This window comes from Myotis davidii, unplaced genomic scaffold, assembly GCF_000327345.1.
Source record: "Myotis davidii unplaced genomic scaffold, ASM32734v1 scaffold204, whole genome shotgun sequence".
Classification (NCBI taxonomy): Eukaryota; Metazoa; Chordata; class Mammalia; order Chiroptera; family Vespertilionidae; genus Myotis; species Myotis davidii.
In genome coordinates, this window is record NW_006299715.1 from 6,785,262 (window position 1) to 6,809,104 (window position 23,843).

A 23,843-nucleotide genomic window follows, 5' to 3' on the forward strand; every position below is an offset into this window, starting at 1 on the left:
TTTCAGTTACAGCAAAAAGAGGAATATTCTTTATTTGAAGACATGTTCACATAGCTATAATTAAATATAATTTAGGGGTTTCCTCTGCCAGGAAAGACTGGGCTACTATCTTGAGTAATTAATTTTTTCACAACAATTTTTAGCCTACATTTTCAGAGTATTTTCTTTATGGTATAATCTCATAGTTTCAGCAGAGCAAACTCGTGAATACATGGATATTATCAAGTTCCCTTTTTAAATAAAGTTTTAAAATTAAAAACAATGGAAGGAACTAATGAGATGAAATAGATGATCAGAGCATATTGAATTAATACCCTGTAAAACATTCTTGAGTGGGAAACAGATGGATATGACTTGTTTTTGTAACCCAGAGGTCCTGCTCTCATCTTTCAAGTATCAGAGGAAATTAGAATGATTAAGCAGTTCACAGTAAGGCCGAGGTTTTTGCCCTCCCGGGTTTTCATTGAGAAAGTCAGCATGGGATGTAAAATATTGTAATGTCTAATATTCCCTGTATTGCTCTTGGTTCAGAAAGATTTAGCTACACGGACAACTAAACAGTTCATGTTTAATGTGACATACATTTATTAAACCCTTGAATGTGCTAAGGAGTGAAGAATCTAATGCAAATGAATGATGTGTTCCTTCTTTCATTCAACAAATATTATTTGAGTTCCTGTTATGTATCAGGCATAGATAGTTCTAAGGTGTTAAGAATACAATAAGTAAAACAGAGAAGAAACCCAACTCTGCCTTCATGGAGCTTAGAGTTTACCAATGGATTTATTTAAATAGACAATTCCAAAACAATATGGAAATTTGGTGATAGGAAAAAATGTATGTGTGTGTATGTGTATATATATGTGTATATATATATATGTATATATGATATTAATGTTAATATTCAAACCAAACAATTATGGGACTATAACTGATACCACTACCAGACCAATCAGGCCATCGGGAGATTCTGAGTCAAGTGGAACAGAGTGAGATGAGAGGAAAAGGCCCAATGGGCTCTGTCTGGTAGCCATGAGCTCAAACAGAGGCAGAGAGATGGTGTCCAAGTTCCCCTTTTAGTAAAGGTCAGCTAAAGCGTCAAGAAAACTTGAGGCTCTTTTGTATCCCATGATGTTAGACATTTTACCGCCACATGGTTGTCTCTTCCTCTAATTTTATATGTTAAGAATCTTCTAGATTCTGGAATCCTGGAGGAAATTCTGTATCTTCCAGCAATTACATTGTAATATTGTTGTTTTTCTCAGCAAGGACAGCATCTTCTTTTCAGGGGGTGTTTTTAACAAGCTGGAGGTCTTTTATGTCTCAAAATTATTAGCTGCTATTATTGTGATTGAAATAAAGTATGAAGGCAATTAAATAATTTAGCCCAAATTAGAAATAATAAAAACTCAGTATATCATTTTTAAGTAGCTTTAGAACTTTGTCACTTTTTATGTTTTTTTATTGGCACTACTAGCACATAGTTATAATTTTGAAATAACCTTACGTTTGCAGGATTATGATTTTCTCACTTGCTGAAGAAATATTCAGATGTGTACTAGTTATTTGCCAAAAACACCATCTTTAAAAAACAAAGAAGGGAGGGGAGTAAAAGGGGAATGGGGAACATCTGTAATACTATCAGCAATACACACACACACACACACACACACACACACACCTTTATTCCTATGCTGACTCTTCTTACCACTCTTGTTTTTTCACCACTCTTTAATATTAACATGAGTGAGGTCCTCTCCTTAGCCTTATTAAATTAATTGATCTCAACTATTTCACTTGGCTCTGAATTCCCAAAACTTAGCATAGTATTCTGCACATAAGAGATCCTCAATGAATATCTGATAATTGAATGACTTAATGATGGAATTTTAAAATATGTGATTGGTATTCGTGCTTAAGAAATGCAATAATGTAACAGCAAGGGGAGTGCAGAGTGTTTGGTTTTAAATGAAAACCTCTTATTAAATTGTGCCCAACCTCAAATACCCCCTACATTTTATTTTTAGTTGTCTTTGACATACCTTAGACTTCTTGCAAGTGTAGTGCTAGACTGTTTTGTTATTTGACTCATGTTTCCAAGGAGTACCAGAATGAAGGCAGGCTCTGGGATATAGCTAGAAATTTGTGTCTGGAGTTTTCAGCCATAAATCAAAGTGAGACACAATTCTCAGTGGGTGGCAGTATTGGTGTCAGGTGCACAGCTCGTGATTTGAGTCAAGTAAGCGAGGCTGCCTACAAGCTTTAATGGATTTGAGGTCCGGCAGTTCTTCCATTAAAGATTAAAGTAACTGACAAAGACAAATTGTTAACCAAACTTTCTTTTCATTTCCCTTTGAATTATTAAGCTAAACACACCTCCAGTCCAGATAGCTGATGCTGGAAGGCTCTCTTATATCAAGACCAAGTCTTAAATCAGTCCTTAGACTAGCCTCTTTCATTTCAGTGACATTAGTAAATCCTGTAACCCTGGAGCTAGATTTTTTTTCCTCCTCTATAACACACATATTAAGAGGGCTAATGTTTTGGAAATAATTTAACTTTTTTTTAATGTATTTTATTGATTTTTTACAGAGGGGAAGGAAGAGGGATAGAGAGTTAGACACATCGATGAGAGAGAAACATTGATCAGCTGCCTCCTGCACACCCCCTACTGGGTATGTGCTTGCAACCAAGGTACATGCCCTTGACCGGAATCGAACCCAGGACCCTTGAGTCCGGAGGTTGACGCTCTATCCCAGTGGTTCTCAACCTTCTGGCCCTTTAAATACAGTTCCTCATGTTGTGACCCGACCATAAAATTATTTTCGTTGCTACTTCATAACTGTAATGTTGTTATTGTTATGAATCATAATGGAAATATCTGATATGCAGGATGGTCTTAGGCGACCCCTGTGAAAGGGTCGTTCGACCGCCAAAGGGGTCGCGACCCACAGGTTGAGAACCGCTGGTCTATTCACTGAGCCAAACTAGTTAGGGCTTAACAATTCTTGTAACCAGTTTACTTTGGGAAGGAGGAAAGAATGAAAATTGCGAAGTTATATCGCAGCAAGCTGTCATTCCTTAAAGAGAACCTCTCCTTTTTCTGTGTTGTACTGTTATTTCTGGTGGTTGTCCATACCGAATTTACAAATCAAACTTGCAGTCTTAAAAATGTAAAATTATTAACTCTGAGTGTTGTTGCTCAATGGGTAATTACCTCTTGGCACCCACTTCCATTCGCCCAGGGTTTTGATAATAATAGCCCTTACAGTTTGTCCAAATTTGAGCAGCTCCTGACACAGACAAAAGGTACTCAGTGAACTTGTGATGAATGAATGAATGACAAGCTCTAATTTTCCAGTGTCTGTGTTAAATTTTGGTAAACAAGCAGAGGAAGACTGTGTGTCTCCTTTTCAGTAAACCACACATGTCCCCCCCATCACCAATTATTTGGAATTCTGGGGAAGAGAGTCAGAACTCACTGAGGCTTCTGTGCTAGCTGTCACTGTAGTGTGTACTCAGACTTTCATTAGCATCTGATTTAATGCTGAAAACCACCCATTGAAATGGCTGCCAACATTCTCCTAACTTTACACGTTTAAGAGACAAATTTAGGTTACTAACTTGGGTTGATAGACTTCCGATTTTCTGTGCGTTACTATGCATTATGCTAAAAGGCTTTTCTACTTCCTGTTCCTTGGGCACCTTCTTTTCACCTGAGACTAATCAAATTTGTAAAATCCTGCAAGTGTTGGTTTGTTTCTAGAGAGCTGTGCACATTCTTCACTATTTCATTATGACTCTTTTTTAGCATCTTCCTTTAACTTTGATACCATCTTATTAGGGAAGCAGATTAAAGATGTCATTTCCCTTGAATAAGAGCTTTACAGGAGAGGATCTCAGAGAAAGTGTCCTGGGCAGAAAATGAATCATTAATTGAAGACAAACAGGAGATAAAAGATGGTCTTATAAAAGAAGCAAAACATGAGTAGGAAAATGAATGAGAGGAGAAAACCGGATATATGGCATAGTTGCCCCTTGAACAACATGAGTTTGAGCTGCATGGGTCCACTTATACATGAGGGGTTTTTTTGTTGTTTTGTTTGTTTGTTTTATGTGTTTTTTGTTGTTGTTGTGTGTTTTTTTCAGTTAATACCTGTAGTGCTTTCTGTCTGCAATTGGGAGTCTGAGGGTAGACTGTGCTCATTGACCTGCACATATTTTATATAGGGGACCTGAGTACCTGAGCATTTTGACATCCACTGGAGGTTCTGGAACAATCCCCATGGTTACTGAGAGACACCTTTTGGGGGAATCAAGAGTTATATGCAGATGTTCAGCTGCTTTGGGTTCAGTTCCCCTAACCCCTGAATCATTCAAGGGTCACCTGTAGTTCCAAGGGATTAGAACAGAGAAATAAGGTTTAGATAAACCATGTAAATGTATAAGTCACAGTATAAGAAGGATGTTTAGTTAGGTGGAATTCCAGTCTAAATAAAGTAGAAAGGAAGTTAAAGTATTTGGGCATACCAGAGGATGCTGCTATTTGGAATTTATATAAGTTACAAACAGCTTTTGAATTACCCTTTACTCAGACTTGAGTACTAGAAATAAGAAATTATCATTAAAAGCTGACTTTCAATGAAGTATTTTTAAAAGGAGAAGCAAATAGTAGCAACTTTCCAACCTGAGGGAGTTAGAACTCAGTGTTTTGCTATTTTCCACACCTTGATGTCACCAAAACAGTTCATGGGTTTAAGAAAGTGTCAGAAGAGGCCTGCGTATGTGGTAAAGCTGATTATTTTTATTCCTTTAGCTAAGGAACATATACAAGAAGACAATGATCTCCCTTTGTATTCCAGTAAGAATTTCCATATAGAAAATAATTAAGCAGGATTAGCTATATCAGAAACCAATGCAGTGAACTTATATTGTACATATTAATATGATACTGTTCAGTGGGTATTTATTAAATGAACATTGACTTTGTGTTAAACTCAACAGGGACTATGTCAGCCTGGCAATTTTGTCACCTGCATACTCTATTGAATTCTTCAAAATGTATCCACGTATCCAGTTTTTCCTCCCTTTAGTGTCTCATTTAAATAATCAAACATAATTTTTGAAGAATGTCACATTCCATAAAATAAACTTAGAAACTGTCAACCCTGAACTCCCCTACTCAACCACAGCCTTACAAGGTTGAAAGCACAGAAATAGACAAAAAGACAATTTTTCTCAAGGTCTTGGGAAGTGGCCAGATGAACGTGTCCAGTCCTAGCATTTGCTGACATGCCGTTTTGCCGGATGCAGTCTTAGCTGCTTTATCCAATGCCTTTGTTCAAGATTAGATTCTTTTTCCTTCTGGCTTAGCTAAGGAATCCATTAACAGTTAGCTATTTCCTTTCCTATCGCTGATTCAAAGTGTGATAACTTTAGCAAATACAAAGTCATTTATTGTGGAGTATTTCATTAATTTAACTTTCTGCTTTAAATAACTGCCACCATTCATTTCTGCAATATGTTGACTACCTAAAGTTCTGTCCTTAATTGATAAATAAGTTGGGAGGGGTGAGAAATTAAATTTCTATAAAGATCACTTTAGTGTTAATCCCAGAAATTTCCCAGCTGCAATTTGATATAGAAGCTGCATTAGTTATACTGGTTTCCAAGAAAAAGTGAAGGGGCCATTGGCAAGGCCTCCCTTAATGGCTGAGGTGTCAATAGAAGCGAACAATACCCCTTCCTGTTAACACCGCCATCCCCAGATCTGTCATACATTTCAAATGGTTAAATAGGAAGAGGAATCTCTATATTTCAAGCTTCTTATTAATAGAAAAGTTGAATAATACAGAGAACTATTCTGTTCTTTCTTTTACTTCAAAAACATTAAACGTGCTTGGCTGGCACTTCCTAGGGTGAGAGAATGCTAGTAAGATATGAATTTTTGCCTGGCTGGTGTGACTCAATGGTTGAGCATAGACCCATGAACCAGGAAGTCATGATTCGATTCCAAGTCAGGGCACATGCCCAGGTTGTAGGTTCAATCCCTAGTAGGGGGTGTGCCAGAGCAGCCAATCAATGATTCTCTCTCATCATTGATGTTTCTCTCCCTCTCCCTGGAATCAATAAAGATATATTTAAAGAAAAAAAAGATATGCAGTTTTCATGCCCATATTCTCTTTCATACATGAGTTTTTGTTGGTAGACTAAAAACTCACAAACATGAACTCTGATTGGTAGAGAAATATGATGAAAGGTACTTTATATGAGCAGAAGCCATACAACTGTTTGGGGAGAGGTCTCTTGGAAGGTTAGAGCAGTGACAGTAAAGGGGAGCATGCTGTGCAATCCACTCAAATAACATTGCTAAAAAGGACATGTGATCAAACATGTGATTGAAATTGTTGCTGTTGTTTCAATGAGGATAAAGTCTTTTAGAGAGACCAGTGATAGTGAGACCTGATTAAAATATTTGTATCCTATATAATAAAGAGCTAATATGCTCATTAGACCAAACAGCAGAACAACCGTCCGGATGAGCTTCCGGATGAAGCCAGGGCTGCAAGGGCCGAGCCTCTTGCATGAATTTTATGCATCAGGCCTCTAGTTTTATATATAAAGATTTCACCTTGAAAGAATGTCCTCATCTGACAGTTGCCAAGAGACCATCTAGTGAGGTCTCACCACCAGTGCAAAGTAGCATCGGTGGAATGTAATTTATTTATTTATTTTTAAATATATTTTATTGATTTTTTACGGAGAGGAAGGGAGAGAGATAGAGAGTTAGAAATATTTTCTATCCACTGAGCAAAACCGGTTTCGGTGGTGGTACGTAATTTAAGTGAGGACAGTGCAGGTTCTACACTCTTAGCCATTTATGGTATAAATATGTACAACCAAAGGAAAAGGGCTGCAACTGAATCTGCTTTGAATCCAAACTTTTTATGGATCATGAGTTTTTTTAAAAAATATATTTTCCAAAAAATGGGATAGCAAGTAGAGATCATTTCATTGGGAAATCCTTCTGGGTGAGAATGATACAGAAGGAGATAGTGTGTTTGGTTTATTTCATTGTGCATAAACATGGGGTGTTTTTGCTTTTTTGTTTTTTGTATCTCCTGTATGAAAATAACACTATTGAACTAATGTTATCAGGGCAGGTGCATAATATTTCATGTTTAATTGATGAATTTATATTTTAACTACTTATTCATAAAACTCACCCACCCATCTCCCAGTGTACATGCACACACAGACACACACACAGTCCTCTTTGGGATAGGTGACATGTCTTTCCATGGCAGCTGGCTGAAATTAAGTTATAGGCAGTGGTCATGGAGCTCAACTACTGAAGCTAGTTGCCTGGTGAAGGGACTGACCCTGTAATATTAGCATGATTAACATCAGGTACTAACCACCTAAATCAAAGCCCAGAGTCCCACTCTGATGTTGGGGAGTCTCACCATCCCTCAATGAAAAGGCCTCCTGTTGCATTCTTCCACATAATATGATGATGCTGATTTCTAGTTTTGTCATGGAAGAGACTTATATACAGTTATGTGACCGATAACTTTCATACAAAATATACTGTTACATTAAAGCATTAAAATAATCCTAAGTGATCTAAAAATAGAAAACACCAGTTTCTCATATTTTTCAATTACTTTTTAGGTCCTGTGGATGTGACTATTTTAGCTAAATGTAATCCTTGCTTATCGAATCCATGCAAAAATGATGGCACCTGTAACAATGATCCAGTTGACTTTTATCGCTGTACCTGTCCATATGGTTTCAAGGTGAGTCGAAGGTGTCATAGGAACCATGATCTGAAAGCATCACTCTCATTGCCGGGCCTGCCTCATTTTAGTGTGCTGTCAACTACCTTATTTTATTGTGCTAACAACTACTTTACTTACACCCAACTCTGCTTGGCCATTCCTTCTCCAGGGGCAGGACTGCGATGTCCCAATTCATGCATGTATCAGTAACCCATGTAAACATGGAGGAACTTGCCACTTAAAAGAAGGTGACAAAGATGGATTCTGGTAGGTCATTCATTAGTGTGTGATCTGTGTCTGAGGTATTGGAGCAAGAATTACTAAGCAAACACATTCTTCTTTTCAAATCTGGGAACGTTATTTTAAAATGAATGCCAGGAATCAATTCACAAGAACAACATGTGTGAGTCCCTCTCTAAGATATTGCAACATAAAAACAAATAGAGGTGTTTCAGTATTTTCAGCTCAGGCAGCTACAAAATCCAGAAATTGTAAAACATGTACACGCACACATTATGATTAATCAAGTTAGATTAGATCAAGACAATGGAGTGGCTATATTATGCTAATCAATAGCCAACTAGTCTCCTACTGAAAGTTATATATTCATTTGTTGCTGTGTGTATTGCTTTAAAGACAGTGTGTAATGAAAAGATGTAGGTCCCACTGAAACAGAAAATTAATGATTCATTTTCAATCCCCAATATAAGAAGACAACCATGCTCTGAACATTTTTAATCTGGAATTATTTAATCATACAGTACAATTACCTCAAATGTACTTTATGAATTATGAAATAGAGTTCTTATGATGACACTAATAATTTTGCATAAGAATGCTAATGTACTACTAAAGCTTGTTAGGAATATCACTTTTTATAATAAATAGGCTTCATTTCTGCATTCTGTTATGAAGCTGTCTCTTTTTCATCAAGGCTTTTCAAAGATTATTCTGATACCTAGCAAGATAAAATGTACAGAGTTTTATGCCAATGGAAAAAAATTGCATTTGTTGAGACATAAAGAGAACATTCACATTTTATAATTGCAAGGAAGACAAAATTTGTTTTTCAAATTCTCTTTTGGTTTTGTTTTGAGACATCAAGAACATTATGCCTAGGGTAGTAGGTGTTGTCATTTTTTTAAAAATCAGAACCAGTTCCTCGTCACTTGTGAGCAAAAAAGTATTGATTATTTTATTAGAGCACAACCTGAGATTAAAATAGAGTAAACTTTGCTTGTGTTGTAGATCTGCAGATATATTGGATTTATTAACTTACAGGGCCATTTCCATCCAGCATTAATTTTTTTCGAATTGTTTCTGATTTGCAGGATATTACCTTGAATGAATGCTTACAGCATGTCATTTAAAAATCAATTTTTTGTAGTTAAAAGTTCTGTAATTGAAAAGTGTATTTAGTATTTTTCAATATGTAGACCACATGTTTTTTTTAAATGCAGAGTTGTTATTTTTTTTTTTTTTTTACTTTTCCCCCCTTCGGTGTTCAGGTGTATTTGTGCTGATGGATTTGAAGGAGAACACTGTGAAATCAATATCGATGACTGTGAAGATAATGACTGTGAAAATAATTCTACTTGCGTTGATGGGATTAACAACTACACATGCCTTTGCCCACCTGAGTACACAGGTAGGAAATGCTCAGCCATCGGTCCATGTATCTGAATGCATCATGGGAATCTTGCTGCATGTGTTTAGTAAACCATTGCATAATTCAATAACTGGTAGGTGTTTGGGAAATTAGAGGTAATGTAAATAACAGCCAGAGTCAACAATGGTTTCAGCCAACCCAATGAAAGACCCGCCAAGCTCGGTTATCTATCATGTTATTGCTATCCAGCAAAATCAGGAGTTACATACTGAACCTATTAGTCTCACAATTGAGTGGTATCACACACAAAGCATTTTTCCTGTGCTAACCAACACATGTAAAAAGGGGCATTTTTTAATATAGTCAAAACATAATTAAGCATTTTAGATTGTATCCATACTTGCTTCTTCACCAATGAGTGCTTTCATCTAATAACTCATGTTCTTCAAAATAAAATACAAATATAAAAATATTGACCACTTTGAATAATCTTATGAGACTGTCACCTTCTTTCTGACGTTTTGTTTCTTGAGACGATAAATCTCATAAGGCTGTTCAACCTACTTAACTTTTTCCCTGGATAAGTCAATTGGCTGTAAAGTCAACATCAAGCTTATAACTTGGCTATTATGTAAGAATATCTATTTTTTAAATATATTTTATTGATTTTTTTTACAGAGAGGAAGGGAGAGAGACAGAGAGTTAGAAACATCGATGAGAGAGGAACATCGATCAGCTGCCTCCTGCACATCTCCCACTGGGGATGTGCCCGCAACCAAGGCACATGCCCCTGACCGGAATCAAACCTGGGACCCCTTAGTCCGCAGGCTGACGCTCTATCCACTGAGCCAAACTGGTCTCGGCGAATATCTATTTTGATGTAGTTTTGTGGCTATGAAGAAGAAACATCACAATTACAATCTTGTTTTCTTAATAAACCACCACTGAGAGAATGTTATGAATTTGATTTGTAAGAAAAAGTGGAGCAGTAAATTCTGTCACCCTTTTTGAAGTTGCCATTTTCATGTGACTGGGTACATTTCATTAGCTGCATGTATTTCCACATGATGTAATACATAGTTAATATCAGAGGGTGAAATAACTATGTAGATGCCTAAGGTCAGCATCTCCAAACATGAAAGATGAAGTCACATCGTATGACTAACTGTCCCAGGATTTATTAGGAAAGCATGGACATTTAAGCGTTTATGACATGCCCCAACTCTGCATTTCACTAAGTACCTTTCTTGATGGGAAAATGCGAGATAGAATAATGGGGTGTTGTTTTGACGACCCAGATCTGTCTGAATGCCTCTGAAGCTGCCTTCTCATGGTTGGATTTTTTTTTATACCAGTGAAGCACCCAATGCCATATACAGTAATATACTTAGTTACAGTAGAAAATTGAACATGTTATATCCGCCAATTTCTCTGTTATGTATATGCAGCCCTTGGGCTCCTTAAAGGGCAGAATTTGAGTGTTCTTTGATATTTTGAATTAGTGAAGGAGAGCAAGTGTATTCAGCATGCACTGAATCGCTGGGGCCTCCCCTGAGAATTGAGTTGTATTGCATAGTCTCATTCAGACCTGTATATAAAGCACAATGTTTGCACTAAAATCTGTTACCTAGATAGAATCATTTTCTTTTTCTGCTATTGCTCTATCATCATCACAGAAAGAGTTTAATTCATGTAATCTTTGAGGCCTTTTTAAACTAGTATACTCTGGCCAGGAGAAATTGGACCAAAGCACTTCAAACACACCTTGGCCAGCTAATGAGATCCAGAGCCCAGCAACCAGGAATTGGTCAAAATCCTCCTTGTGTTGACAACCCAGGCTTGAGAGCGCTGAGGTCTTTGGATTCTCACATGCCTTTCTTTTTTTTTTTTCATGATCAATTACAGAAGGTGGCAGATTCTTCTGAGTTGGTTTGGAGGGGTTCCCCTGCTTTGGCTTGAGATCTGCTGTACCTTCTTCTTTATCTGTTTCTTTTGAGTCTGTTTTATCTTCTCAACCTACATGTCCCAACCTCCCTTCTTACACCTGATCCTCTGGCCCACATGTTATCTCTACCCGAAGTGACTCCGTTTAGTGCGGCTTCCTCTGAAAAATATTATGAAGCCTCATCTCTCTGTGCCAGATCTCTTCCTCTGAAACATAAAAAGAAAAACAAAACAAAACTTAGCAAAACCACTGTTTAGCCAAAATTTGACATCCATTAAAGCTATCACGTGGGAACCTGCCAGGACTATCTGTCAAGAGCCATTTCGTTCTCCTGAGACATGTTGAGTCTTTTTAAGCACAGCTATTACAGATATCAGTTTGCCTGAATTTTGGCAAAGTATAAACAAAAATACTGAGCTCGATAGAAACTTAATAGCATGAAGATATTACCACTCTGACTTTGGGCTGAGTCTTGTGGGCAGTAAAGAGTTTGATGATTTGGCATTAGAGCAAATATCTAAATGAGGCCCTTTTGTAGCTCATCTATGCACTATAGCATTTTTGTCCATATGTGAGATGAGCTCATTTGCAAAATATCAAACAACCATCTGCAGATTTTGAAGTTAGTGGCACATAGTGGCCTTTAATTATAGGAAAATATAAATCGGGCTCCGGAGTTTTATATCCTGCTTCATCCAAGTCCACAGTTAGGGAGGAATTTTCGTATAATGCGGCTGTATTGTTTTAGATGTAAGTTTGGAGTCTGATTAATGAGCATGAGATCTGGGAACAGAAACCCTGCTATGTTCAGGGAATATAATAATGTTGTCATTGTTTAAACATCATTCAAGTCACAAGTTGCTTTCTGTTTGAAGATTTTTCACTCGATGCCCCAAAGGCATGGATGGGAACGTGAACTCTTTAGTTGGAACAAATAAAACTTCATGGAAAAAGCTCATAAATTATTATGGGGGAAGGCTTTACATTTGGCATCCGTGGCAAGAGTCAGACTGGACATACTATTGCTAATGGAGAAAATGCAGAGATCTGAAAGCAGTTTGACGGAGAAATCTCGATGTGATGGGCAGGCTATAAAACATGACTACAAATATCAAAAATAAAATGAACCACCATTGGGAAGTTTATTAAATTTATTTAAGCCTGTGTGACCAGCACATTATAGTAAATAGTTATTGATTTATCAGAGGACAAAACTATCTGCTTTTTTCTGCTTCAGGGATTAACAACATACATTTTAAGGATCAATATTGATTTTATATTATCTAAAACTTATTATACCCTCCCCTCCCCCAGTTATCAAAACTGTTGTTTTCTACTTAATTCAGTCCATTATCTGTTCCAGTTGTATAATAGATGGTTGTTGATGGCTAATTCTTCAGACAGGTTAATTCTTGAAAAGTTTAATCCCATATGATTCTAAATTGAAACCACTACTCTAAGGATTGAGCATAGTTAATTTTGGAAAAGTTTGATTCAGTATTATTTTAAATTAAAATACACCAAGAATGGAGCAAGTCAGACTCAGAAATTGCTAAGCAAATAATTTTAAAATTTACTCTAGGGTTTTAATTTTAGCTTGAGAAATTGTTTTTAATTGTTTTATTTTTTAAAATCATTGTTGTATCCTTTCTAAAACCAAGGCATTTCTTGAAGGTGCATTTTCAAGGAATCCCTGCAATCACATAAGCTCAAAACTTACAAAAATGAAAATTATAAACATGGCACCCCTGCCATGTTGAGAACTTGGCGCCCTCTCTTAAACTCTGGTATGAATTTAGGTGTTGACTTGGAAAATGTGTTTTTGCATGTTTCCCGAGAGTCAGACCCTGGATCTGCTCTGTCAAGGCTATGTTTCTTAATCAACCCTACTTTCATGGAACCACATGCGAAGATGACACACAATTGATCACACTGTAACCCAGGATATCACTTAACGGGATTACCCAAGTTCTGTACACGAAAGTTTCCATACCAGTTGGGCATGTAAAGATGCGGAAAACATTGAGACCATTTTAATCTTTCCACGTTGTACCCTTATCTCTTTGTTTTCCTAACCTCCCATGCCCACACACTAACCATGACGTGCACGTGTTAAAAAGTAAGGCTGGTTGAGTGACCTGGTTGAGACGCAGATCCCTGGCTCCCTGTGATGGCGTTTGCCTATCGCCTCTTGTCTCCCTGTTTGTGCGCTTGGCCGGCTGTAGGTAAGGAATCCAAGCCTCACTTCTCCTCGCCCGCCCGCTCACTCTGGGCCCTTCTGTTATAAATACACTGGCTTCCTGTGCTCTGCTGTTGTATCGCAATGTAAATAGTCTTTTGTCTCTTCTGTCTTTGTCGCTGCCAGCTGCTAATCTGAATGAGGTGGAAAAAGGTTAGTTGCCTTTTAAGTCTACTATGATTTTTATTTGTTTCCCTCTTTCTGTTAAAGCTATATGGATGTCATTATATGTACATGGTAAAAGGAATGTGGAAGAAATCTGAAATTAATATGTTGATTCAGTCATGCAGATCCTTGATGTATGGGTAGCTATGCCAAGCACTATAAAAAGGGCAGCTGACATGCACTTGCCCAATTTGTAGAAGGCTATGAAAGAAACCTCTGAGCGGGAAGAGGGTGGTGAAAAAGAAAGGCTAGTAATTGCTACTTTCTACTTGTCTGTTTGCTTTTACTCTTTAAAAGATATTACAAACATGAATTATTTTTATAATGAAAAATATAGATCATTTAGGGTACCTAGGGTATAGATAGAAGTATTTTCAATACTGGGAATTTTTCAATAACCTTAAAGTAATATCTTTAGTAAGTTGAAACAAGAGAAATATTGAAAGATGTATAGATTTATGTAAACATTTTATAAAATAAATATGACAAAGCCCAAGAGGTTGGTTTATAGAATGACATTGTTGAATTCATGTTACAGTACATCCTAAGTACTAGGTAGTATTTTTTAATGTATTTTTATTGATTTCAGAGAGGAAGGGAGAGGGAGAGATAGAAACATCAATGATGATAGAGAATTACTGACTGGCTGCCTCCTGCATGCCCCCTACTGGGGATTGAGCTTGAAACTCAGGTGTATGCCCTGACCAGGAATCAAACCATGACTTCCTGGTTCATAGGTCTACAATCAACCACTGGGTCACGCCAGCTGGGCAAGGCAGTATTTTTAAAACATAAAGAGAGCCATATCCAATCATTGACATCAATATATTCTATATGGCTCCCCAAATCCATCAGGGCCCAGGAAAGGGAGTCCTAGAAATGATCAGGGCAGTAGGCATGCCTGAGAAATCACCACGGAACCTTTGTGAAGCCTTATCTCAAAGTTTCAGAATGATTGCTAATAACATTGGACTTTGACTCAATCTGTTGGCCAAAAGTCTTTAAGTGCCAAGGGCAGGCTCAGCGGCCTCTGAGGAGCCCCATGTGTGCCTGTCTTGACAGTGCCAGTTGTCTGTGGAGCACTGGCAGGAAGATTACAGGGCTAATGCGGGTACGTTATACAGCAGCCCACCCTGTCTCCTCCTGCTAAGGACTTCATTTCTTTCTGGTGCGTCATTCAGGCGATTTACTGTTTGGTCACTTACCAAACACAATTAAGTTGACAAACATGAAAAAAAAAAAGGTTTCATATTGTAAAATGTAAAAATCTAGCCTGGTCAGTTCTCTGTGGATTAATGCATTCAATACCATTCTTGGTCAAATACCATCTCTCCTTTTTCCAAGTACTAACTCATGTGGTGATCTGGGGCAGGGGTGTCTAAGGTCTGAGTCTCCCAGAAACAGAATAGCAATTGTTCTGTCACAGGAACATGCCCTTAAGTAGCTCTGTGCACTCTCAGGAGCAAGCCTGGCAGTGCGATAGTATTTCCAATCACCACGTGGTTTCATGTGTTGACTGCATTTCATGCTTAGGTTTATAAAACATGTCTTTTCTTTCCAAGAATCTGCTGATGACTGAATCTGCTTCTAAAAGCAGTCAAACTGTTCTCTATTTTTTAACCCCAAACTTAACTAGAAATGAAATTTCAATTTCTTTATGACAATGAGGGTAATTTTCTTAAATAATAAAAAAAAAGTTCTAGAATTAGCTGACATAGGGAAGCTGTTTAAATCCCTGTAGACATGAACAATAAGGGTTGGAGCAATAACTTGTATAAAATGATGAGAAAGCACTTACCCAAGGATCCACAGCTTGTAAAGAGGGGTCCATCCAATACCTCGCTGACCCCACGGCATGCCCTCTGACTTGGGGGACTTGCACTAGGACCAGTCCCTGCTTATCTGCTGCCACGGTCCAGGCTCAGAATCGGTACCTCTCACAATGGCCCCAACTGACCGATGATGCCCAACAAGCTTTTCTGCTGCTGTCTCGCCAGCTTGCCATACACAATGCCCCTGATGTGCATTTGGAAAGCGTAAAGGGAACCACAAAATTCAGGTGCTGACAAGCAGTCTGTTTTATCTACACATGAGGGAAAAGAAGTATCCAATCAATGCCTGCAAATTTAATCTACTAATTAATTAATTAATTACCCCTGATGACGAGTCTACTTTCCATCACTGGATACTGATGAATTCGTCCAGCTAATGGGAGAAGCTTAGGTTTCTCATCCTAATATTTAGGATGGGGCCACTCCCAGTCTTTATTTCCTTTCCTTTCCTTTTTTTTTTCCTTCTGTGAAACAGGGATAATGACATCTATCCCACCTCAGAATAACATGGAAGGATAGATGGGAAAACACTTTAAAATGTTACATGTCTATCTGCAAGAGATATCAGAGCTGCTTTGTATGACTGATGTAAAGTTTGCATCATTTAATTCCAACCATCATCACTGCATTGACATAGATGAGCTGATGCCATTCCTGATGGCATACGAATTCTTATGATTATTTTGATATAGAAAATCCCGCCTAATGGAAATTACATGTGTAAATGAAATTTTTCTCCCCATATTCTTTAGTACTGCCTTTTTAAAAAGTATTATTTTTTTATGCTCACTATGATGAAAAGGCTTTATTTGATGTTAAGCCTTTGGTTCTCTTCACCCCCTTACTCTACTTTGAAGTGGAAGGAAATAGTAAATGCTGAAGAACTCTTGGGCTTGGTTGCATTTTTTAGGTTTTGTGTATGTTTTTGGATTTTCATGATCTTTTAAAAATAGTGACCCCTTCTGTTATTAATTCTGCCTCGAGATGTGTAAGGTCTTTATAGCAGATTTAATATAGTTGCAGACATACCTGCAGTCTGTTTTAACTATAGAGAATACATTGGCAGCCTAATGATATTGTGTGGTTTGCATTCATCTTTCAACCTTGCAAAGCCTTCTTAAAAGCCTTTGAACCTCAGAAAACATTTTAATGATCCTGTTTGCTCTTAAGTTAATAGGCAGGGACCACTGAGCCCAGAACAACAGTCTAGCTTAACTAAGCCTTATTCAATCCAACTTGGATTTATTTATTTTTAAAAAAGATTTAAATATTTCTGCAGTTTCAGTAGCTGTTGGAATTAGCTCCATTATTTAGTTCCAATGAGGAAGTACTGAAAAAGACTTCCTTTTCTGTTTATTTATTGGGGAGGTAAGTTTTTCCATTTTGAAAACTCAAGAGATATTTATTGAGAAAATACCTTATGCAGGACACTGTGCTAAGCTTCCAAAAATGCATAAAACATTACCCTTGTCCACCGGGCAAATTCTTTGGCTTTGGTCCTCACTGCAAGTTCAGACTAGGTCAGTTGTTTTGCTAAAGTCATCATTCCTCATATCCCAGGAAAATCAACAGCATCATATAGTTACTCCACCAGTTCATGAGCAAAGAGAGACCCCTGACTATGAAAATGAATCAAATTCTCTGGCAAGCAGGCATTATGGAGCAATCCATTCTACATCATTGAGACCATAAAAGGATCGTCCTTGTTGGAAACATTTTCATATCCACATTTATAGCATGTTTTCTGGAGCTTTCCTATTTTGCATTATGGTTAACTCCATCTCACGAGGTTACTCTGTGGCCATGGCCTGCTTTTGCATGTGTCCCGTTTTGCACAATTTTGGCACCAAGAGGACATGCATGAGGGGCTCCCATATTTTTAGGAATTCACAGTCCCTCAGGATCGGTTCTCGGTATTTCTCTACTAACAATGGGACTTCATTAAGTTCAGGGAAGTGCATGTGATCTGGATTGTTTATTGATCCTATTGCGAAGGTCAGTTAACTATTTCCAACTGAGAGGACACATTTCAGGACAGTTAACACAAATAAGAAAGCCTCAGATATGGAAAAAGAATCTTCAGAAAATGTTGGCTTTTTTGAAAAAATAAGAAATAGAGTCACACCATTTATAAGTAATCCTTTACTAATGGAAATGCAGTCAATTGTTACCACCAGCACTGACAAGATTAGAGACTGGGCATCTGCCCATGGTAATGTGCTATGAAATGTGGGTGAAAAGCTTGAGCAGAGCCTGCAACAAATAGTTCCAGCCTGGCCCAGCAAGAGAGGAGGAAATGGAGATGATTTTTGTGCAAGTCCAGTTCAGTTAACCTGGCCTGGGATGAGTCCCAGAATCTCATCATCTGTGTCCACCCTCTATGTTCACCCATCTCCCTGCTCCACTGCAAGGTCTGAGAGAGGACACAGAATGTTTTTCTTCTTTGAGGATATTTTTTCTTCATTTGAGGATATTTTTCCATTGGTTTTCAGAGAGAGTAGAAGAGAGAGGAAAAGACAGAGAGAAATATCGATGTGAGAGAAACACATGGGTTTGTTGCCTCCTGCACAATCCCAAGCCCCAACCAGGGCCCCGGCCTAGGAGGAGCCTGCAACCAAGATGCATGCCCTTGACTGCAATCAAACCTGGGACCCTTCAGTCTGCAGGCCAACGCTCTATCTACTGAGCCAAACTGGATAGGGGGAGAATGTTTTTCTTTACACAAATAAAGATCAAATGGAAAGCTGCAGTGAAATATTACCTCACACTTTTCAGAATGGCTACCATCAATAAATCAACAAACAAGTGCTGGTGAGGAAGTGGAGGAAAGGAAACTCCCGTGCACTGTTGGTGGCCATGCAGATCGGTGCAGCCACTGTGGGAAGCAGTATGGAGTTACCGCAAAACATTAAAAATGGAACTGCTTTATGACCCAGCAATTCCACTCCTGGGAATATATCCGAAGAAACCCAAAACAATGATTCGAAAGGATATATGCACCCCTGTGTTCATTGCAGTGTTATTTACAATAGCCAAGATTTGAAAGGAGCCCAAGTGCCCATCAGTAGATGAGTGGATAAAACAGCTATGGTACATTTACACAATGGAATACTACTCAACCTTAAAAAGGAAGGAAATCTTACCCTTTGCGACAGCGTGGATGGACCTGGAGAGCATTATGCTAAGCAAAATAAGCCAGTCAGAGAAAGACAAGTACCGTATGATTTCACTTATATGTGGAATCTAATGAACTAAATTAAATGGGAAATGTACAATTTCTGATAGGAATTGGATGGAGTTTTTAAAATTTGGTAGTGAGAGTCATTCAGATCCATTTATCATAACCTTTCTCGAGCATGCACTTAAGTGCTTACACACACACTTCCTTGATACTCAAGTTCATCCCCTCCATTTCCCCTTGGGATTGTCATGATTTAGCAGACGAGAGTGTAGGGGTGTCTGAGTCCACAGGCTGCCCATCTCAGGCCGATGTCAGAACTCAAATCTGCTACCCGTTTTCCTTATATTCTCTGTTTCCTTACATGATCCCTTATGCCATTGGGGTCGCCTTTATTAACATTTAAAAACATATTTTCCCTCCAGATGCAATCCAATAAGTGTGATCTGTCACATTTTCCAGCAGCCACCAAGTATCTACTTTGTGACAGATAATTTGCTAGGTAATGCAATGGGAATAAAGAGGCACAAATATATAACTATAAATAAAGGTCCTATCCTCAAGTAGTATACTGTTCAAAAATTAAATCTCACTTATTTTATTCAATAATTTTTTTTGATAACTTTGCTGTGCCAATGTAAATAGAGTAAACTGGTACCATTTATTCAGGTTTTTCTTGAGCCAAGTAAGAGCTCAAATGCAAATAATTGAAGAATGATGCGTTTGACCCTCCAAAAATCTGTGTCCTGGGGATTCTGTCAGGAATTCCACCAGACTTCCTTCCTTGTTCCAAGTATATTTGAAAATGTCATAACAGATTAGTTATAACACGAGAATTCTGGTCCAGTTATTCAAGTAGCTGTCATAAATTCCCTTTCCGTTATTGTCAATATCAATTATATATATATATTTGCATAATTTAAAAATAGGAACAAGGACAGGCTGCACCGTCAGCCACGGAACCCTCCCCACCCCATTCATTACCCATGAGCCTCAGAATGGACTCTGACTTTTTTTTTTCTGTTTTAGGGGAAAAGAAATTAATCTGGCTACATTAGCAGAAACTAGCAAGAGTGAAGTACAATATCTCAGAAGTGCCATAGTACTCATAACTGAAATTATTTTTATTGTAGACAGACATGCCCAACCTGAATTTAAAGGTCTAACTTTTAGAAAGATTCAGATGAGATATTTATTAATTCAAATCCACCCCTTCCTATTTCTCAATTAGTGTAAAGCAAATCAATACTTAACACAGAGTGATTTGAATTAGAAAATTCCAGAAATCCTAATCCAGAGACTGTATGACCAACCTCTCTGATAAGCCGGCTTTGTGGACTGAGTAAGCCTAGGTAACACGTGCTGTTGCCCAGATCTCTTGGTGGATAGAAAGCAATGCATCAACCATCCCAGTAACTCTTCAAACGTTGCCTCTGATTAAAACAATTTACAAAGAGAACAAATCTCTTTAGGGGTAATAATAAATTTGTGGACCGTATAGCATAGTTTTCAGTAATACGTAAAAACAATAATAAGTCATTTAGGCAGTTTCTAAATGGAACTTCTACAGGGTACTGAAAAATTGGGCATCTCTTTTCTCTAAATATTACAGATTGGAAGTTATAGGGTAAGGACTTTGTCATGCTCCCCCTTTAATCGTTTGCTGGATAAAACTCAAGATGTTTTCCCCAAACACTACATTATAAAAATTATTAAACCAAAGCATCTTTTTTAAAATTTTGGTCAAATAAAAAATTCTCACTCCAGAGTACATATAAATAGACGCTATTACAAGTGGTTAATTTCTTTTACACTATTATTCACTTCAGAAAACATTTAACTGCCGTGGACTAGATGGAATCTTCATTATTCATTGATTTGCCAAAGCATCACCATAGTTAAGAATTTGGAAGAGTGCCATGAGTTAAGCCAGTATTTTTTAGAAAAATATTGTTTAAGAAATTTGAGTGCCTGTGTGGGAAACAGAAATCAAATTGGTAATAGCTTGGGTATCCTCCACTTGTGTTGTCTTGATGTCTTTGACATAATTAAAGTTTATAAAACACTTTCAAGAGTATCATTTTTATAACCAAGGATAGTACAAATAGTAGTTATTTTGAAGTGCAGCTGTTATTCAAAGTTCACGCCAATCTCCAAATTTATGGTAAAGCTGATGGAACTAGGTATTGGACTCACTTTTCTCCCCCTCGCTAAGACACCACAGTGTGTGGTTTTCTTGCCTTTGTCACCTTTAATAGCCTAACGTAATATGTCATTGGCACTTATTAAAGTTTGGGTAGCCCGTCCTGCAAACCCTACCTGTTAATGCCGGCTCCCCTTGGAGGGAGGGCTGAGGGTTTATTGGTCCCAGTCAACCAGTGCTTTGCAGAGAGGCTTCTAGCCTGAGCAGCAAACAAAGGCAATGCCAGACTACTCTATTGTACTCTGTGCGGACCTTGCCACTTTTGAAGTGCAGAGGTCATGGTCTTGGACCATGTGCATCACTTATTACAGACAACTGAAGAAGCTCTGAGACCTGGGAGGAAATTTGAGGCTCAGGAGAGAACAACCACATGGGATGAATTAAGAAAGGAAAGAGATAAGGAAGGAAGGAAGGAAGGAAGGAAGGAAGGAAGGAAGGAAGGAAGGAAGGAAGGAAGGAAAGAAGGAAGGAAGGAAGGTCCTCTGAGTGCTGTGAGGGAGAATCTACTGCAGGTTTCTCTGCTGGGCCTGTAGCTGGGCATTTTCTCCCTGTGGCTCTTCATATCATCTTCTCTCTCTGTCACATTTTCCCTTTTTATAAGAACGTCAGCCATATTGGAGTGGGGCCCACCCTGATGATTTCATGTGTTTTTTCTTTAAAATTGATTTCCTCTATAATGAGGTTACCTCCAAATAAGTTTACATTTTGCGGTGCTGGAGGACTCCAACATACATATGTATTTTGGGGGGCGGAACACATTCAACCCATAAGACCACATCACCATAGTTAAAATTCTTGATCTTTGCAATCTTTCAGTGTTGCCCGTGTCGCTAAAAAGCACTTCCAAATATGCACACCAGACACATAGAAGTTCCAGACACCTCCTTCCCTCAACTGCCTCATCATCCAAATCCATCACAAATGTTCACCTATTTGGCTTCCTGACCACCTCTCCAGGCCATTTGTATCTCCTCTACCACCAATGGAGTACAAGCCAAGTCATCTCTCATGTCCTTTCATATCTGCCCCTCTGTAATCCATCCTCTACTACAGCCAGAATGTTCTTTTCAAAGTGCAGATGTCATCTGAACATCATCCATCTTCAAACCCTGCAATGGTACCCCATCAGTGCTCATAGATTAAAGACTTTCTACCAAGTGGGCCCATCCAACTTCTGTGGCCATCTCTGGCACTACACTCTCCTGGGCTCACTTCCTGTCTCTAGAACTCACATTCCCCATGCCACCTCCTCCACAGAACCGCTGTCAGCCCTTGAGACCCCCACTTCTCTCTCACATCCCATGCTAACTTCAGAAAAGCCTCCCTCACAGTCAGTCCCTCTTCCAGAGTACCTGAACATTTTTTTGCTCAGCATTTATCATATATTTCAGAGTTACTTGTGAAATTATTAGATTAATATCTTTCTTCTGCTCCACTGCTCATGTGTAAACTCCAGGAGAATAGGGATATCATTTCTTTGTTGTCATTGCTGTTCACCATTAGACTCCAAGCATTTAACACAGGGACTCACACATAATTGCCACTCAAAACATAGGATAATGTGAGAAATCTGATTTGCTGTCAGAATCATTAGAAAAGCCATAGGCAGATCACTCCATGGGAGAAGTTTATAGAACAGGTATAAAACTATTTTGGTAAGTTTGGTAATAAGATGTAAACAAAACGATAACTGAAGATACCAGAAGTACAAATGAAGATAAAAGGGAAAGGCCCCTTGTGTTTAAAAAGGAAGGAACATTAGCATCCGTTCAGTTTGTGGATCTAAAATGAAACAGGAGGCAAGGCCAACTCCAGGCACTATTTCCCGGAAGAACATTCAAAGTGCACAGAGATTTCTGCCTCTTTGCAATGAGGTTCACAGTGTTGGTACCTTAGGGGCTCTGGGCATCGCTGACACTTTGTTTTTGCCACTGAATGCAATAACATTGTTTTGTGCAGTTCAGTGTGATGCTCCCTCTGCTATCTTGCTATCTGCGTTATCCGTCTCTTTATACGCATTTTTAAAATACTTTTTAGAGCCACAGTAGACCTTGTATACCTTCAATTTCAGAACCTCATTTCACCAGTGAAGAATTGGGGCCCAGAGCAATAAAACAGTTCACTTCTCTGCAACCAGTCCACTCTTCTATACTGAATAAGTTGCAGAAGGCCATTCCAAGCAATAACTCAGCAACCCAAATGTCATCTCACCCGGTCAGAGTAGTTTCGGCCTATGATTTCTCCCTTTATGCTCGTTCACTCGTCACTCCAAACAGAACATTAACTCTGATGATTCAGCTTTTACTGCTCATATGACCATAACATTTATCATCCGAGTCAGGGCATCTGTGTGGGTGCATGGGGGCACTATTGAAAATTATCTTGGGTCAACAGGTGTAAACCAGGACTGTCCTGAGCAAGCCAGGATGTATGGTCGCATTACCAGTACATAAAACTCTTCATAAAATCCACATGTACAGGTGTTCAGTAAATAATGAATTGTATCTCTTTCTAGAGTAGGCTTTGAGGAATCTCAGCCTTTTAGGGAAGTGAACATCACTCTTGCCCTGTTCTATCACAGCGCACATTAGTGTAACTATAGAACTCAGGCATTTTCAGTCCCACTCTCTGCCATTTTTACCAGACAGACACAATCAGACATTATTTTCTTATAAAGAAAGTCACCTCTATTTAAGACACATGATGCTTTTTTTTTTTTACAAGTTAGAACCAATTATACACTAACTCTCATATCCTGAAGTGGTAGCAATGGGCTCTTTGGTTGACCACTCTCTATTTCTTGAAAACAAAGACAACTCACGCACACACAACTTTGTAACTTTTCATCAACAAAAGAGCTGAAAACTAGGAGCATGAGGAAGAGGAATTTC

At 38.3% G+C, this 23,843-nt stretch overlaps 1 protein-coding gene across 1 annotated transcript in view; it reads left to right on the forward strand.

The window, feature by feature from the left end:
• SLIT2 (slit guidance ligand 2) overlaps positions 1-23,843 on the forward strand; it is a 388,092-nt gene that overhangs the window by 326,512 nt on the left and 37,737 nt on the right. Inside the window, 4 exon segments of the mRNA XM_015571823.1 lie at positions 7,675-7,799; positions 7,951-8,048; positions 9,290-9,429; positions 13,701-13,727. Coding sequence (XP_015427309.1) covers positions 7,675-7,799; positions 7,951-8,048; positions 9,290-9,429; positions 13,701-13,727 — 390 coding nt within the window.